Raw genomic sequence first — 19,484 nt, 5'->3', positions numbered from 1 at the left:
TTAAGGTATAGCTTGTATAACTGCATATCCTCTTTTCAAGACCTTTGTGTCACCTACTGGGAGCTGAATAATTTGTTAGAACGTTCTGCATTACTTATTGTATGCTGTATTATGAATGAGGTTGATCTGCATAACAGCCTTGCTTCACTTGCTGTGAAAGTCTATAGATGCCATAAATATAGCAGTGGGTTACTGGAAGAGGAATACTTCTGATAAAAATAGTAGAGTGAGATCCAGCTGTCTAATTATTCTATAAAGTTCCTGTGAAACCTGGCAAGTTGTTCAGCCTCTTGATGGTGCTGATTTACATCTTTGAGGATATTTTTTAACTGCACAAGACTAATAGGGGGCTGTGCCCTCCATGGTATTTGGGGCACTTCGGTAACACAGTGATGAGACGAAGGAGAAGGTGAGCGAGGGCATTCACATCCAGGGTGTTGATTAGATAATACGCAGAATGTAAGACAGATGAATAATAAAGATCAAGAAGAAAGCGATGGTCTGATTCAGCTCTGTCCACCTATGTGATGAATCATGGGAGGTGTTTGCCAATAAATAGTATATCATCGTAACACTAACCTGTATATCATGTCATACATAAATACTGTTAAGGTTGCATAGGTTTCACATTGCTCTTTTCGGTTTTAGTGTTGGCATAGAGTATGCTTGACAGCTGTCTGCAAAATGTTTTATTTAATAGGAGAATAATGTTTAGGTAGCCTAAGTATTAAAAGAACATTTAATTTTTGTTTATGATTGAAGAAGTTGCTGATGCTCAGGAGGTCCCTGAATTCCATTAAATTCAGCTACAACATGTGAATGTGATAATGGTGGTTGGGTATAAGAAATGCAGAAGAGGCGGTACGCTGGCAAATCTCAGTAGATTTGGAAATTGATCTTGTACCTGTAATTTTGCTGGAACTGATGAGATGGAGGCTTCAAGGTGTTTGTGTAAAGGTTTGCAAAACTGAACTTTGCTTTTCTGAATTCTTTTACTTCATTGGAGGTCATTGTTCCTCAGACCAGGTCTGTGCCATCTGTTTGTGTTTTGCCTTTATCAAAAGGAGGAACCAGCTAGAATTGTGTAGATAACAACTGCTAAAATATGGCATAAAAATCTGAACTGAATTTTGCAGTCTGAACTTGTTGTCTGTTGGTTTTTGGGTTTTTTTTAGGGGTGTGAACTGTTAATAGAATTTGCAGTTAACATTTATTGAGAAACTAGTTTTAAGTTGTCCTTTTTGAAAATTCTGAAGAAAAAATGTGTTTGTATTAAACTTCAGAGTTTGAAATAGAATTTCTGGCAATTTTTCACTGCTTGTGTTTATGAGAAAAGCAATTGCGTATGTAAAATTATAAAGAAGCTTGGCTAATTTAGCACATGGACTGTTAATAGCATGAAGTCGGGGTGCAGTGTATAAAGGTAAAATTCTCGCATCTGCTGTTACATGTTGTTAACTCCCTTAGCAGACATTAAATCATTTCAAGTACAATAATAGTGTGGGAGGTAAATTAACTAACCATTAACAATCTTATAAATACACAATTAACATGCCAACATTTATATGACACATTGATGGGGCAGCAGTAATTTTTGATTGGGAGTTTGCAGACCTTTTAGAAGCCTAAGGCGGCTGCGTATTTAAACAAGTTCTTACTGCTTGCAGGTAAGCATGGCCTTTTTTAACAAGTGGTGTGTAAATAATTAAAGAACATTCTCAGTGCACTTTTAAAAAAATACCCATACCTTGTACTTAGTTGTGTCTGTATCCTCCAAGTTGCATAATATTAGTCACGCTGCTACGGCTTGCAGGCCTTTAACACGTAAATTACAGCCAGGAGACGGTTGCCTTATGGTAGGATATTTGCCTTATGGCCTCTCTCTTTGAGGACAATGAGAAACCCTTCAGGGAGAGCAGGCCTACTTTCTGTAATGGAAATAGTCAGAAAATAAAAAATAGAACTTGGAGTCCCAGTGTTGCTGATGTTGGCAGGAACCTCTGGAGACCTGGTCCGACCTCCCAGCTCCGAGCAGGGCCGGGCAAGCGGGTTGCTCAGGGCCTTATCCAGTTGGGGGTGAGTGTCTCCAGGGGTACTGACGGAGCCTATTTAGCTGATAGCGTAATTTATTAAAATGTATGGTAGGAGTAGTGTATTAACAAGCAGCATGTCAGTTTTATTTCTCTACCATTCCTTTACTGAATTTGTTCTTGCTGCTGGGTCTGTTGTTCAATAAAATACTTCAGGTTTTGTCTGTATTTTTTTAAAGCAGACAAGACGTGGCATCGCAGGAAAAAAAAGAAAGAAAGAAAGAAAAGGCAGTATTTGTGGCCAAGCCTAAAATTATGAAGGATGTAATTCTCTATTTATCAAATGTTCTAATTAGCAGATGCTGATTTTTGGTGGTAGGTCGGGACAGGTAAGCAGGGTGGGCTTGCAGTTTACAACCTACCTTTGGAATTTTGCTTTTGTCATGATTTGATGAGTGTCCAAATAAAGTATTACTTTTGCTTTGAAGTACATAAATGCAGAAGCTGCTTCAAGGGGCTCTCTGTGTTAATATACCTTTCCCCTTGGAAGCATACAGGGGAAATGATGAAATGTGCTTGTGCTGGTCCTGGAAGGAGGCTGTCTGGTGCTTCCTTTCACTTTCTTTTGTTAAAATCTGCCAGGGAAAGGCCAGCTGCCTTTACCAGTTTTTCATGGAATATGGCTTTGTGTGATTTAAATTGTTCTCTTTCCTTTGGCATTTTCTTCTTGCTGACGAAGTTTTGCAAACAGCAATGGTAGGGGTTTTTAAAATTGTTGTTTCTATGTTCAAAATACTAAATAAGCACATTTAGTTCCATAGCTCATATTAAAATGTTGGGGTTTTTATCTCAGGTGTGCAAATGATTAGAAAAGCAGTGGGGATTTTGAACCCCTGGAATTGATGTCTAGGGTTGCACCTCTCTCTAAGCTTAGACTTAAAACTCCACCGACCTCCCTCCTCCGGCTGAGGTTTTGCAGTCGCTTTGAGCTGGCCATGACACAGCTGCTGGGAGAACCCCGGCTCCCCTCTGCCTTTTGACGTTCCTGCCTGCACTACGTTGGTACTAGTGCTCTTGCAGCTCTTTGCTGTTGGACTGATTGGCTGAAAATTAGTAAATTTTTTTTCATGTTCTTTTAATTCTTTTTGCAAATTTATTCAGCAGGTCCGTTTTTTGATCCAGCTCACCTCACAGCTACACAAGTGCTAAGTCCAGCCTTTGGGAGGGAGCAGATACCTGACCAGGGCCAGGCAGGAGCATGGAGTTGCCCCTTTCAAAGGCAGCCCAGACTTCAATTAGGTTAACATAACTATAAATCCACAGCTACGCTAAAATAGGGTAACAGTTTGAGTGTGGTTTGTGGTTTGGTCTTTTCTTTTTTGTCCTCGACGATGTTTTGTAAGGCCGCTTGAGCATTCTGAATGAAACATTTTAGGTAAGTGGCAATTACTGTTGTTAAAGTGCTCGAGAACTCAGGCGTGTGGTATATGATTGTAGAGGTTTTTCTGTATTATAACAGTTGCCCTATGTGAAGTGCAGTGCAGCAGCAATGTTCGGTATTCTGCCCTGAGATACTAATCTCTTCACATTTAAAGTTTTTGCTGGAAATACAAAACCTGAAGAGGGTCTGTTATAAACTAATCAAAAAATTGGTCTGTAGAGGCAGGAGAAAAACAGTAATACACTATGGTGATGGGTGAAAAGAAATACAAAACCATATCTGGTTTTGTAACTTTATTAATTTGAATGGACAGGTGTTTCCTGTGTATGTTTTGTCTCTGTTCTTCTATGTGTACTACTTAAAATATTTTGCCTTATAGCAACCACTTGTTGTAGAGTAACAGGACCTGTCTGTGGGTGTCTGTTGTGTCCTGTTGTCTTGGGATTCAGGTTTAAAGCTGTCCTCCAAACCCACTGTTCTTTAAGTTGACCTCAGCAAGCAGTATAACTTAAGTACGCTGGAGCAGAATTAAAATAATTCACTGTTCAAAACTGATCATTTAAGTTTTGCGCAGCCAAAATAAGAACCTTTCTGAATCAAGGTTTTGGTGTGTTTTTTCCTAAAAAGCTGTGTACATTGTATTTCTAGGTACATGTGTCCATGAAACAAGATGGAGAGAAGATAGTATAGTGAAGTGGTGGACTTGTGGACAGAATGGCTTTCCTGGACAACCCAACAATTATACTTGCTCACATTCGGCAGTCACACGTGACCAGTGATGACACAGGGATGTGTGAAATGGTCCTGATAGATCACGATGTCGACCTGGAAAAGTTTAATCCCTCGTCAGCATATGGGGACAGTGGTTCAGAAACACAGGGAAGCAATGGTGAGACTCAGGGCTATATATATTCCCAATCAGTTGATATTACCTCAAGCTGGGACTTCGGAATCAGAAGACGATCAAACACAGGTAGGTGATGTTTGCAGCCAAGATAACATTAGCCTTTTAAATTCAGTTTCTATTAGTCTGGCTTGCATGGACAAATCAGAGTGTGACTAGCTAGGTATCTGTCAAACTTTTCCTTTTGTGATGTGAAGACCTTTTTCTAAAAGGACGTGTAATGATTCAGTTACTTTAGTGTGCTGTCAACTGAGTTTTAATTGCTGTTTTACTTATTCATGTACAGAAGAACATTGAGGTAGTCAGTTTTATACATAAAAAAATTTTATATTGTAAAGGCATCAAGTCTAAATCTGAAGTATGTGAACAGTCTTTGATATTTCTATTGTTAATGTCTGGAGGGATGTTAACTTTTGAACAGGATAGTTATTTTCAGAGAAAAATTTATGGAGTGAGGCATCAGATCTGTTTGTTATAAAAGAAGATAATCAAGTTTGATGTGAGCCAACGAAGTGAATGATTTGTCTGTATTGTCTTCTGAAATTTTATTTCTGAGAAAAGCTTTGAGGTAGGATTTAGGTTAACAAATTAGAAAGTTTAAGGGTGTACACCTTTTCAAAATATGCTGTTTGTCTTGGCTGGAAGAAAGATGTCCCACTTGTTTTTTTCATATGAGGGATATTCAGACTGCTACTTGTACCCAGGGAAGGCTATGAACAAAAGGTCTGTGAAATAAAATATGTATGCAAAGGTTGGTACAGGGTAGTCTGTACTGATATCTTTTTTTTTTTTTTTTTTTTTTTTTCTTCTGTGTTATAGTTGGGGCTTTTCCAAACAATTTCTGAAGGTATTATAACACCACCTAGAGCTCAGAAAAAACATCTGTGCTTTACCTAACAAGTAAAATGTTGTATGGTATTGAATATCTTGAAATACCTTTTATAAATAAGAAGTTGTCAAAAGTTACAACAAAGACAAGGCACTGATCTCTTGTAATGGAGAGTTAGATTTGGAAATAAGCTGAATATATAGCTGCAAGTGACTGTAAGGCACGGTGAAAAGCTTAGTGTGCCGGACTGCCTGGCATTGTCCTTGAGGTCTTGTTTAGTTCCGTTGGTGGTGTAGTTTTATGAGGTAGGAGAAGCAAAGCACCAAAAAAGAATTCTGAAGGATTATTTCACTGAGTAGACTGATAGAATGATCTCTATTTAAATTATGGATTGAAACCATTTAAGTTTCCAATTGGAGTCATATTTTTAAATAATGGTTAGGACACTCAGTCCATTGGGGAACCTGTTTTTTGCCTCTCTTCATCTGGCATGGCTGTTATGTTCCATCGTGTGTGCTGGTACCACCAGGAACCTAATGCACTTATCCAGCCAATCAGGAATATAAAGAATGCAGTACTGAACCCTTTTCAGAAATACAGAAAGAGGAATAAATAAACAGAAAGCTAACTACTTTTAATATAAATGCTTTTTGCATCACACAAGTACTTACCTTAGTTCTTGATGGAAGAAAACATATACATACATAGAACAAAGTGTTTGTACATCTCATAAGTACAAAAACTCATTAACTGTGAAATCTGCTCCTAAAATGGGCAAACATAAGCACATTTCTTTTTTACTTAATGTAAATCTACCTGAGTAGATTTAGCAGGAGCAGGAACATTTTTCTTGGAAAAGCAGGTGATGGTTTTTAGGTTTGGAAAGAGAATGTAGTGTAATTCAGAGTATCAACAGGTAATAGTGGCAGACTTTTAACATTCAAGCTCTTCTTTATTCTCCTTGGTTTTACACCCTGCTAAGTAAAATTGTTTCTGCTTTACTCTCTTTAACCATTGATTTTGGATGGAGTATAACTTTTTATTATCTTTTGCAAAGCTGTTTTATTACAAAGTACCTTACCAGGACAGTATCTTTTTCATAAAATGTAGAAATAATGTGTTACTGTAGGAGAGTCAACATATCTCTGCAGAGACTACAGAAGTGTTGATTATTAAGAAGTTGTCATGTGGGTATGCAAATCTGGAAATGAATTTTATGTGCATTGTAATATGAACATTATCCCCTTAGTCTGGAAAGGGTGAGACACGTTAGGGTATTGCATATCATGTCTGGGGAGAACGCGGGGGCTGTCCACCGCTGAATTCTGCCTCCTTTTCCACAAGAGCTAGCTGGGTCATAGGTGCTCCTTGGCTCTGGGCTCTACCTCCTCCCTGCCTTTCAGCCATATTCAGAGGGCTAAAATGAAAAATAAAAATTAAGTGGAGACAGGTCTGTGCAAGGTTTTGGGTATATGGGAAAGCAGCAAATTCTCCCAGTCCACATGACTAGAAGAAACAAAGGCTCATCTAGTTGCTAATGGTTAATGAGATAAGGACTGCATTTGGTCAGTGACATTTTTCACACAGAAAGCTTTCAAACTAGCATGCTGCTTGTCAGAATGAATCTTAAATAATTCAGACTTCTAATAGGTACTGATAATGCCATCTAATTTCGAGTTGCTAAAATACAGTCCCAGAGTAAATGATCATTTGTGATCAGCTGTAGATAGAACAGCAGGACAGTTATTGAAGAATGTGACGGCACTTCAGCACGTTTGTTTTGACAAGAGGTGAAAACATTAAGTAGGATAAAACCATGCATTATTATTTCTAGTCTGTCTTTTCCTTTATCCATAGTTTAAATGTGAATCTAATATATTTTAATGGTGGCACATGTGGGAAGAAATGGTTGTGGAAGGTAATTTTGAGCTAGTCTGGACAGTAGTTGGAAAAAAATTTTTCTTTCAGAATAAAATGTCTATGCTGCAATAGTGTTTTACCCAATATTTAAACTTATAAGTGGGGATACTTATTTCATTAAGAGTAAAATACACAGAGGTATTTAGGCACTAACCTCACGATGACTTAAATGGGAAATAAACAGAAATAGGATGCTTGTTACAGCTGCTAAACCTCAACTGTTACTTTTTTCATCAGTTCCCAGGCTGAGAGGTTTTTTTTTAATGGGGGCAAAAAAAAATCACTTCCATGTTCACATTTCAGTTCAAAGACTAAATGTAAAAGAATAATAATATGAGGGATAGAAAATATTTATTAACCTTTTTTTAATTGGTGAAATGGCTCAGGGAGCTCAAGTTGTATCTAAAAATTGTCAGAGTAATTTAGCCTTTTAGAGTCCCTTCTACAAACCCATTTTAGTTAATGAATGATCTCAATACATCAAAATTGCTAATATATCCAGCAAATTGTTTCCTTCAGTGATCAACATTATTAGTCCTATTTGCCAGTCTAATCTGCTTTCTTATTTTGAGCGGACGCTTGATAACATCAGTTATTTCTTGTGGTCATTGCTTTGGGTAGCTTCTAGGAGGTTGAACTGACCATTTCCTGAGAGATATATTATTGTTAACAACAAGATAATTTAAGATACTATCTGGTACCCTGGTCTGTAAGTTCTTTGGTATTACAACTATTTGAGGCTTTTTTCAAACCCTGTTTTGAAGATGGAGTCAAAATATACGTAAAGAAATATTATATTCATTTTAAGATTTGACTAATGTTGTGAAGATACAAATCATTTATTTTACTACCTATAAACTGTTTCAGCACACTGAAGAAAAAGCTATGCTAATTTATATAGCTTTGACATTTTATAATTTTCATGATTTTTAGATAAAGGATTTTATATTTAAAACTTTAATAGTCTAGTCTGAGTTCATTTATCTTTAATTTTTGAAACGGGTAGAGTAATTCATAACAGTAATTTTATTCCTGTAATGTAATATTCACTTCAGTTCATTTGTGCATTAAAATTCCTTTAAGACCGTTATTAATGATTTATATAATGAAATGTCATATTAATCACAGAAGTTTTCACATTTTATTATTCTCTTCCATGTTAATACTATCTTTATGATCTCTATTAATGTTTTATATCCTCTAATTTCAATTATAAATCAAGAACATTTTCATGTTTTTGTTGGTATTTGCTTTTCAGGGGTGCCACCTTTAAAATTTTATGACTTTTTTCCCTACATATGCAGTATAAAACATCTTTATTCATATAAAGGTAGTTAATTATGTCTTTGTTTATAGTAAACTTTCATTGACAAACTTATAGTTGTAATATTTCTTTTCAAGCTCAGAGACTAGAACGTCTGCGGAAAGAGAGACAAAATCAAATAAAATGCAAAAACATTCAGTGGAAAGACAGAAATACTTCTTACTCAGGTAAAAAGAAAAGACCTTCTATTTTCCTACTGTTTTTAGTTCTGCTTTTGATGGTTACAGCATTTTCAGTTTGTAATTTCCACTTAAGTTTTCAAAGCATAGAGGAAATACTAATTATTGTATTTGCCTGACATTGCCCAGTTATGTGTTTCCCACAGTTTATTGCTTGGAGGGGTGGTGTGCCACAGGCCTCTCGTTTGTTTTCAGATATGACTAGGGCATTCCAAATTATCAAGAAAGGCAAAGTAAAGGAAAGATGTTTAAAATGTAGTTTGGCAGTCTGAACTAATTCAAGTGGCTGCTGTATTTTTTGCAATAGAAGGTATTAATACAGCGTTTGTGTATCCTGTCATCTTGTAGCATCATTATCTGCTAAGGCTTCTATTGTCTCAGCAAGAAATGGAGATAGCAAAGCTCTTAGTGTTACTGTGGGTACGTAAGGAACAGGACATCTTTGCTCTATGGGTAGGTGATTGGCAGGTGTCTGCATTCAAAATGCAAGGTCGTTATCTCCATGAAAGTTAGGGCTTTCTAGCTATTTCCAGTGACTTTTGGTGTACCGGATGTGATGAAGAATTTTGTAGAGTTTATACTTTTGTGGTTACTTTTCTAGATAAGGGGAAAATCTTGAGAAATGGTGTATATATAGATCTAATTAAATGAAAGCATAATAAGTGCTGCCTTATCTTATCTAGCCTTTCCTTGAAAAAACAATTATCAGTGATTCCTCAAAAAAATCCTATTCTCTCGCTCTCTTTTTTAAATTTTTATTATATAATTATGTATGCCTGACTGGATGTTCTGCATAGTTTAAATTGTAATATATGAAATGAAAAGTCTGTCTCAGTTATCTTTTATAGCTCAAGCTATATACATTCCTGTTGTATTTGACACACATTCAAACCTTTGTATGGTCTGTCATGCCTACTTCTTTCAAAATTTGTGTGTATCTTAATGAGTTTCCTGTGCAATCTCCTTTTTTTGCCTAAATTCTTGTATCTTCCTGGCTGTCATTTGCAGAACCTTCTCCTGCTCTATAATATCTTTTTTAGAGGAGCAAACAAAGCTGCTCACACAAGCAACACGGTTGCACTAATCTTTAGTAGTGTTCAGCTACGTTTGATACCTCTGTTAATGCATTCTAAAATGTTTTTGCCTTTCTACTTCTGTAAGCAGAGTTGTAGGTTTTAAAGTTTAATCTACCATAACCTCCAACTCTCTTTACTCAGTATTTTATCACATTTGACCAGTGATGATGCAATTATTTTTCTTCTTTATACCTAACTATATACTGCCTGGTATTTCTTTACACTGAACTGCACTCAAACTCCAGTTTCCTGTTGTGTCTGTGCTGTGTGTCATCTTACTCATGTGGGCTCCACCGTGACATTAGTTCCTTGTACGTGCTGCCCTGAAGATACAGGTAATCTGTCAACCCGCAGTAACAGAGGTGTCCCCCTCTGTGAGTGTGCTGGGTTTGCAAGCAAATGGATTGGTCCCTCCCTGCTGCAGGACAGATTTAAATAAAAAATAAGTTGCGTAAAAACTCAAGGCACTCGCGCTCTGTCTTTGCTGGCAGAGCTGATTTAACTTCTCTTAGTCACTGAGATTCTGCATGTTACTTAGTTGCATGAAGAACAACACAGTAGGAAGAGGCCAGGAGAAAGAGCAGCCCTAGAGGATATCCACTGTACCTTCCTTCCTCTTTGTTAAGTGTGTGCGTGTGAGCTTTTCTGTTCTGTTCCTCGAGTTCAGCGTTTTTGGAAACACGTATGAAGGCAGTAACATCAGAAATAGCAGTTCTCGAATGGGGAGAATTTGGCTGCCCTCTTCTGACTGTTTATCTGAGCTTTAGACAAAGTCGAGCCTATGGTTGCCACCATGCAAACTAAAAGGATGCTGGGAAGTTGTTTTGCTCAGTGTTAAAGATCCCGATGACACCACCTCCAGAGATCACTTGTCAGAGAGATGCTTTACTGAAGAGACAAACTCTTACAAGCATTTCTGCTGCCCTGCGGTTGGATATGCAGTCGTAATTTGAGGCATCTGGCAATTGAGGTTTTTTTGTGATTCCCATTTTTAATAACTATGTACAGAAATAAAAGTACGCTAACCAGGATAAAAGGAAGTGAGAGACGAGTCGTTTTGTGTATGGTAATGAGAAAAAAAAAATATTTTCTACTCATCATCTGTTTGCCTGCTGTCATGAGACAAGCTGTTTGCTTTTAGGAATGAGTTTGAAAGATAAGGTGGTGGTAGCGTATGGACTTGAAAAAGAAAATCTCCATGCATTTGGAGTTGGCTAGGGGATTAACAAATAGAAAGGTGCTTCAGGGATAGGTGACTGACTGGAAGTGTGACATGAAGGAGGTCTGGGTTTTTTTCTTCTGCAGTGCAACAAATTCACATCACCTTTCTGTGCATCAATTCTTTTTCAATATAATGAAAAGAATGTTTCGGTTTTATGCAATGTAAAGATCGAATTATGTTAGTAAAGCAGTCTGTGGGTCCTATAAACCAAATAGGGATATACATAAAAAAAGTTTACTCCTTTTTATAAAATACTGGGTATTTTTAGATGAAAGCAAGAAGTAAGGAATTGTATTTACTTCTTACATTCATTCATTTCAGAGCATATAAAATGTAAATTAACAATATATTGAGTGAATCTTTCAAAACCCTTGCATTCAGCTCATGTAGCTCATACAGCTAACAAACACAAAAGCTGAAAAATACATGCAGCAAAACTGACAGCAAAACTTGTTTTTTTTAAGAATTAAAAAATATTCAATTAAAGCTAGTTTAATGAGCTGGTTTTTCCTTGAAATTTGAGAATTTAAAATATTTTTTCAATGTTTTTAATTGGAACTCTCACAGCCTGCGTCTATTAGGAATTATTTGACAAAATGCACAACAGAAGATGATAGTTTTTCAGAAATCTCATTTATCTTCTTCTAGCTTTTTGCACACATCTTTAGAAAGCTTTGGGTTCGTCTTCCTAAATGAGTTGACTTTTGAAATTATGAAGTCTTTTGGAAAAGAAAACTGTATCTCAGCCAAGTGAATTTACAGTCTTATAGAATGTACTGTTATTTAAAGTCTTCAGTCGTGAGATATTTGATTTGAGTAAAAGCTGTACAAAACTCAAAGCAAAACAGATGTCACACTAATGAATTCAGAAGAATTCTTGAGATCCTCTTTTTGCGCATCCCAACAAAGGAAACAATAAACAAATAATCTCAACATTTCCCTAGAGACAAAAATTGAAGATAAAAGGCTTGCTTTTTCACTTGAACCGATAAAACCATTATATTGGTTTCCAAGCTGCAGAGTACTTTCCAAATGCCCAAGAAATACCAGTTAATTACAATTCTACTGAAATATTACCCTTCATTTAAAAAAACAAAAAAAAACAAACCCACCCCCCCCCCCCCCCCAACAGATAAGGTTGTTACGAAAAACTGAATACCTAATGGAGTTGCCACATTTAAAAAGGATTTAATCAAGCTTTTTTGGTTAATCGCAGCCTTTCACAAGACTGTTGGGTATCTCTTAGTGCCAATATTTAGCACTTTTGCCAACTGTCTGAATTTTCAGGCAATCTGCTGATAAAAATAAACTGAGCTTTTGACTAGTTATAATTTGACAAGTTTTAAATTCACATTTTAAGAAATTAACCAACTCTCTGCAGATCAAGTCCCAAGTCATTCTGCCTTGGGAGCAGTTTCATTTCCCTGAAGGAACAACACGTAAATCTTTGAGATGTGAATCTAAATGTAGGAACGCGGAGCAGAGTCAGTCTAGGAGAGCTGGTGTTGGTTCTCAGGTCATGATTGATGGAGTTTGGGGGTACTTGGTTCCTAGAGCAGATGTGGAAAAGACTTATCCAGATTCAGTCACAGTTTCTTGCAGATGAGACCCACTGGTACTAATATGCTAAACCACCCCAGGCTCTGTCCTGATTTTGAAGCGTCCTGATAACATTAGAAGTCCTAATTATTTTTTTAAGTATGCCTGAAAATTTTGAGTTAAACTCTTGCTGGAAATTCGGATGTGCACTTTCTTCATATAAAAAGAGCTGCTTGTCAGAGGATTTTATGCCTTCACAGACTACACAAAGTACTCGCTAACTCTTATCACCTTTGTTTTTAGAAAGCTTTTTTTTTTTTTTTTTTTAAGTTGTCCAGACTGTTTGGAATGGTGTTTTCATGTTTGACATTTTTTGAGAGGAGTCCATATCCAGTCTACCATGAGAAGTAAAATCTGAAGAAATTACTGTTTTGGATCAGGTGTAGTCCCAAGCCTACTGCTGACAGCATAGCAATTTTACAGTATAGTAATGGGGTGGTATATTGTCCTGTAATGGAATGTAATATCGTGTTACAAGCTCAGTTTGAAATGCATTTGCATGGCATATTTCTTTTGCATAGTGTTCACTGTTCATTTAGTCAGGTAAGCAGAAGGACCCAGGATGTGTAATTCTGTCTTTGAACCTTGATGGTTTTTTATTTTGACGCAAGGGGCTCTTGTAGTGATCAGTTCCATTCTCTCTACGGGAAAAAATCATCTTTTCCTCAGCCTAAACTGTAGCTTCATTCAAACTTCTTATGGTTTCTTCATGTCTTTGGGCTATGAAAGAGGGGTGGTAGATTCTGCCCTATTAAAGCATTTGTTACTTTATGTGTTTGATTTTATTCTCCCTCTTACAATGTTATCTTTCTGTGGTAAACAGTAACCTCTGTACATCTCCTGTACAACTAATCTAATCTCTTTTCTGATCTACAGCAGAGGAGCTGAGCTCACTTTTTGAAAAAAAGAATTTCAGAGTAAAATCTCCGTGTTCTGGGAAGCAGTCAATATTATCTGTGCGACTTGAACAGTGTCCACTGCAGCTGAATAACCCCTTCAATGAGTACTCAAAATTTGACGGCAAGGTGAGTGGATCAAATGTTTTTCTTTCAAATTCAGGAGGTCCCTGACCAGAAGATGATAGGCTTTAGGCAGTTCTTGTGTGCATTTACTTATTTAAGCTTTAATTAGATTTTAGGGTAGGCCATCAGTTATTTTAAAGTAGTTGTCTAGAAACGTGCTTCTCTTAAATATAATGGTTCCAGTTTGGTAGAACAGTTTCTCCCATTTTTCATTACAAAATTATGGCATTACCATTAGCCGTACCTTCCCCGTCTGTTTTCTTCCCCAGTAGGTTAGTTAGGTAAACGTTTAGTGTGGTAGAGTCCTAGGACATCTCTACAGAGTTGATGGTGAGACCCTTTGTATAAGTGATTGTTGGTTTGGCATTTAAAAGAACCTATTCTGTCTAGCCACATCACAGCACTTCCTGATTATTCCATGTTTTATGGTGTCTTTATTCTCAAAATGCTTCCAGTAAGAGTGGGAAAAGCTATTGTCTGTTTTGAGGGTGGAAAATAAGCATCACTTAGTCAATATCTGGGGCAGAAAAAAGGACAAAACAATGTAGTTCTGCGCCAGTACCCATTTATGTATGGGTACATGGAGCAGTTTCACTACAAACCTTGTAAGTCAAATTCATTCCTTGACTACATTAATTTCAAGAACTTGCATTTGATATTGCTCAAAATTGTGCATAACTGTCTGGTTTTGTGTGCAGTTTAGTTACTCCGTGTTGTCAAGTATTTTTCTCTGTCATAAACTCTAGAAACTGAAATATAAACATTGGTGTGATGGATCAGTATCATTGTTCCAAAACAATTATAGATACTGCACAGATCTGTTTTCTGTTGGATTTGTTTGTGGAATCTCCTGTGGGAGTATGAAGTTTGAGCTTCATTACCTTGTGATGGAAGAATTTCATATTCTGTTAAGTATTCTTGAAGTGGAAAGCCAAATACGTAATTCCTAGCACATTGAGAAGGGTTTAGAATATTTGTGAAATGATAACTTTAATATTATGAAGTCCACATAGCCAAAGCTGCCTCTACTGTTATCTTATACTTACTAGCATGTAGTAATTAGTGCTACCTCATTTTCTTTTCAAATTTTCTGGCCTCATTAATGAATGATAGCAGTACTTTAATGCTGACAACACTAAGATGCCTTTTTTTCTAAACTCAAAGCTTCTGCTCTGATGTCATGAAATTTCAGTTTTGGCAAGCAGTTAAGTATACTTCTGAAAGTCATGGCCAGAGGAAGTAAAAATAAGATTCATCTTTATTAAGAGAAGTCTGTTGTAATTCAGTGGTGTTCCAGTCCTGTTGTTCTAATACTTGAGAGTGATTTGGGCTGCCTCCTAGGGTTTTTATCAGAAACTTGAGGAACTTCATGATTCCTTCCCACTTTGACAATCCAAACTTCTTTTTTTCTGTATTAATATAGTATTATAGTTTACTGTAATGAAAAATATTAATTTTCATATTTTAAAGTCTGATACATTTACCAGGTGTTTGGTCCATTTGAAGGAAATTGAGATATTAATGAAATACCTCTATGTTACTCAATTGTGATTTGTATGGTATGATACAAATCAACGCAGTTGTGATCCAGAAATCAAAAATACCTTTTTAACTCTCCAAAATAATTGCATTGGCATTTTGTTAGCATATAATCTCACTATATTAATTAAAACAGCATTATTTATACTACTCTGGTAAGTTTGTCAATAGTATGCTTATAAAAATTATTCTCTGTACTTCCATCTGTATTGCCAATTTTTAAATACCTACCTGACCATCTGAGGTGAGGAGGAAACGTAGTTCAGTAGTGGGTTATTTTACTTTCTTCAGCTTTGTTGTATTGTCAGATAGTAATGTAAAATTGAAAACCATCTGGCTTTTAAAAATTATTTTTCATGAAATCTTGTAGGTCTTGTATTTCTATTGATAATAGATGAGCAGTATTTTTCACATAAATACTATTCTTTCAGGGAATAGTGCATGACTTATTTACATAATTAACAGAGCCACATATCTCTGGGGGAAATGGTACATAATTGGGGAAAGGCAGGGGGGGTGAGGAGGGGTTGGGGGCCTAATTAAACATGTCTTAAAAAAACCCTACTTAATTATGTATTTACTCAAGGGATCACAGTGGCTCTGAAATCTTTAAGATGATAACTAGGCCTTTGGTTTATATATATATTATTTTTTGTTTTGTTTTGTAACACAGATTTCAGCTTGTTGAGTAACACCCATTTTGTGGTTCACTGGCAAAGCATGAGGAAGGCTCTACTTGCTGTATCTAAGCTCTTTGTTCTGAGTGGTTTTAATGTACCACTAATTCAGCTCCTTAACTGACCTGAAATTGAACAAAACCTTTCTCTTCAGTGTCCTTCCTACCCCCTCCCTCCAACATTTGATGCATTGTTTTAAGCTCATCAGTTAAAACTAAGGAAACATCGCGTGCTTTAATATCAACCAAGCCAATTTATTAAAATACATCTTGCAGGTATTTTCTGCCAGATTTAGCATCTTTTTTGTAACTGCTTCTGCAATTTTATGAAATAATAGAATTCTGAAGGACTCTTAATTTCTTACTCTGATCAGTTCATTAATTATCAAAATAGCAGAGAATTTGGTTTGTGAAGTGCAACTACAATGGAAGCATTCTAATCAGCTCAAGGATCCAGGTAATTCATGCCCCACAGCTACACAGGACAGATCTGTGGCTTTCATTTACATTATAAAACTTCAGCTCTTAACAAAACACAATAACTGCTCTTGGCCGTGTCTTCAGGTTTTTGCTTAAAATAGATAAAATTAAACCTAACCCCTGCATCTGTTTGTGTGGTTTGTATATCACGTGGGTTGAACGTGGTGAACGGATCTTAAAAACTCTTGCTAAGAATATGGTATGAAAAGAAATCTTCAGCTATTTATAATTACTTCAGTTGTCATTTGTATAGAAAATTAAGGCTTAAGAAATCTGTGGCCAAACTGATTTCCTTTATCTGCATGCAAAGTAAATTATCTGTTTAATAGGTAAGTTCAATGCATATTTCTGTTTGTAGAATTTGGGAAATCAAAGTTTGATGGCTTATTGTTCCACCTTGCCAGCCTTTAATAAGGTTGGGAAAACAAGACTGACGGTAGGGCTGATTGGGAAGTCATAGCCAGGTACCACAAATGAAGCACAGCAGTGTTGTAGTGGCTCATTTCAGTGACACAGCTGTGAGCCTGACAACCTGGAGTTTACCAACACATTACCTGCCTGCTTCGTTAATTGTTTTAAAAGCATGTGTGATCTTTTCATTCTACAGAAATTCAGAATATTTGTTTTCAAATCACAAGTCTAACTGGCAGGAATTGCTGGAAAGTGTGGCGATGAGTTTTTTTTCTGAGATCTTAATCTTACAGGATACTGATTTATTACAGTCTTAGTGTCAAGGCTATTCAACTGCATGACCATTCCCACTAGTAAGAAAAATGCTACCAAGATGTATTTAGTTACTGGAATACAGGAAAAGTGTGCTAGAATCAAATGTTCAGCTTTGTAGGAAGCATGTGTTGAATAGGTAACTCCTGCTAAGGCCTATGTTTACAGTTCCCCTTGAAATCATCTCTGAAGCTCTGAAGCCAGTCCACATCCTTTTTTTTTTTTCCAAGTCTTTGCTACTTTTAAACAATTTTAATCACTAAAATATTTTGTCAGTTCAGTTTTTGAGATGCCTGCCACCAAATGGCTGCTCCTATGTCCCCAGAAGAGTGTTAGCAAACACAGGAGTGTTACAGGACAGTCAAAAAAAGAAATGCTGGATATTTAAAAAAGCAAGATAGTCAAAGAAACAAGTTGGAAACCACAATTAAATGTAAGGAAGGGATCATTCAGCTCCAGAATAAATTTGAGTTACAAGGCCAAAAATCTTTCCTACATGCAGACTAGAGTTTTCTCAAGACGTTCTTGTTTCTACTTTCATGACTACTAGTTGAAAATGAAGATTTAAGGAAGTTGAGCTTTTCAGACCTTACAGGGGCTTTAGGGGTTTATTTGACTACTGGAGATAATTTAAATAAAAATAAGTCAACATTATTGTAATCTGGATGGATGCTAAAAATCTAATTGTGAGGAATGGTACCTCTGTATAGCGTTACAAGGTTTCTTGTGGCTAATTTTGGTAATGGGTTAAAACCCAACAATTTCTCTTGTAGCGTCATTTTTAAAAACAGTTGCTGTAGAAGGCATGGGGGAAGGGATAATTCATGAGTGCTAATTGCTTGGCTGTTAATTTTCATAAGTGTTGATAGAAGCAGTTCCTTAAATTAAACTTTGTTTAAAATGTATCAGGGGAAATATTCCACAATGTCGGGCCCGAAGTGAAAATTAATATGAATGCTGTGGCAATTAACACGTACTGGTTAATAGCTTTTAGCAGCATTTTGGGATGATAGTCCTTAAATACATTTTTGCATGCTGCTCTTGTTTCAGTCTTGTTTGACTGTATGTCTGGATAATCATGAACAAATGTTTTCCACAATCTCCAGTATTAAATAGCTTTACTCGAAGAAAGTAGATAAAGAACTTAAGAAAGAAGCTATACTGCTTTAATTAATATGGAAAATGTCTAAAATAATTAATCCAGGATTAAAATCTCAGTGTGAAAAATGGAAAAAAATGCATTTTTTTTTATTTAAATGTTTTGCCTCTAAGATGAGAAGAATGATCCTTGTCTGAATCCTAAATAAGTTTGCGTAGGGTTGTCTTTTCCACCCCCACCCCCCCCAAGCATTTGCTTGTTCTGCCAGGTTTAGTGGTTTACTTACTACCTGCACTCTACTAAAATAGTTGAAATAAAGGTGTTTATAGCATTATCACTTATGTAATGATATATATGTTAAATATAACAATGCGTGGTCTGGATTTATGCTGGGAAGCCTCTAGCTGTGGTTGTGCTGAGAGCCAACACACGACGAGCGTGTGCTGCGCTGGGGCAGTGCTGCTGGTGCTGAGCCCCTCCGGCAGCCCCTGTGCCAGCCAGGGACCAGCCGCTCCACACTCTCAGCTGCCATGGACCCGCCTGGCCTCAGCACAAAGATATTTTTGCTTTGCCGGAATGGGAACAGTCCTTTCCCTTGGCTTCTGTTTGCATTTTTTGTGTGTTTCATTTTGCCGGAGAGCCGTGTCTGTTGGCAGGTGCTGGAGGCGCGGGCTCTGCTGGGTGCCAGCTCAGGCCTTTGGCCGTTGGTGCTGTGCCCGTCCCTGCCCTCGTGGCCGGCATTTCGGCGTGGCCAGTGTGCCTCCTCCGCAGCTGGCCAGCAGTGCAGGGCGATGTACAAAAACCAGGGATGCCAGGAAAACAAATGGCCTCAGAATAGGTTTTTAGAAACACAGGCTTCTTGCTCAGCCCGGTTCAAAATCTGCACTGCAGTTCCTCAGACACCTAAAATAGGTGCCAGAAACAGGTAGCGGTATCGTGCTTTCTCTCTAGTGTCCAGCAGCTCCCTGTAAAAGTTCTCATCTGGTCAGAGAGTTGGGAGAGAAATCTCCCGTAATACCAAGAACATCTTGGCATTTGTGATGTGAGTTGCCGATGACGTAGGGTTTCATAACCCTCTTTACATGTAGCTTCACGTGTTCTGCTGTACGCAGGGTGATTCCAGTAATGCTTTTGTTAAGATGAAGATTCTTAACTTAAAAATTACCACTTTCTAAAATAAATTTTCCTTCATAATACATGATTAATGTGAGTCGTGCTAGTAGCTGAGTTGTGTTTAAATAAAACACCCCTATATTAAGAATGCCTGGTTTGTTCTTTACTGTGTGGAAGCTCTAATGATTTTGATGCCTAATCAGAGCACTTAACTCTTTCCTCTGCCGCTGCGGATTCGGATTCGGTGGGTTTTGCTGGGTAGAGAGAAGCCCTGCACAGAGGGCCCAGTTAAATACTGTCATGGGGGT

General features: G+C 37.1%; 1 protein-coding gene across 4 annotated transcripts in view; it reads left to right on the top strand.

The window, feature by feature from the left end:
* Positions 1 to 19,484, top strand: part of MAPKAP1 (MAPK associated protein 1) — a 106,336-nt gene that overhangs the window by 6,377 nt on the left and 80,475 nt on the right. For all 4 annotated transcript variants that reach the window (XM_040605710.1, XM_040605708.1, XM_040605709.1 and 1 more), the window contains exons 2-4: positions 4,120 to 4,444; positions 8,526 to 8,615; positions 13,401 to 13,549. In XM_040605710.1, coding sequence (XP_040461644.1) covers positions 4,186 to 4,444; positions 8,526 to 8,615; positions 13,401 to 13,549 — 498 coding nt within the window. In that variant the 5' untranslated portion in view covers positions 4,120 to 4,185. The remainder of the gene's footprint in view (positions 1 to 4,119; positions 4,445 to 8,525; positions 8,616 to 13,400; positions 13,550 to 19,484) is intronic.

The sequence above is a fragment of the Falco naumanni genome, chromosome 9 (assembly GCF_017639655.2).
Source record: "Falco naumanni isolate bFalNau1 chromosome 9, bFalNau1.pat, whole genome shotgun sequence".
NCBI lineage: Eukaryota > Metazoa > Chordata > Aves > Falconiformes > Falconidae > Falco > Falco naumanni.
Note: the sequence above shows the minus strand (reverse complement) of the source record. Positions and strands in the feature narration are given on the sequence as shown.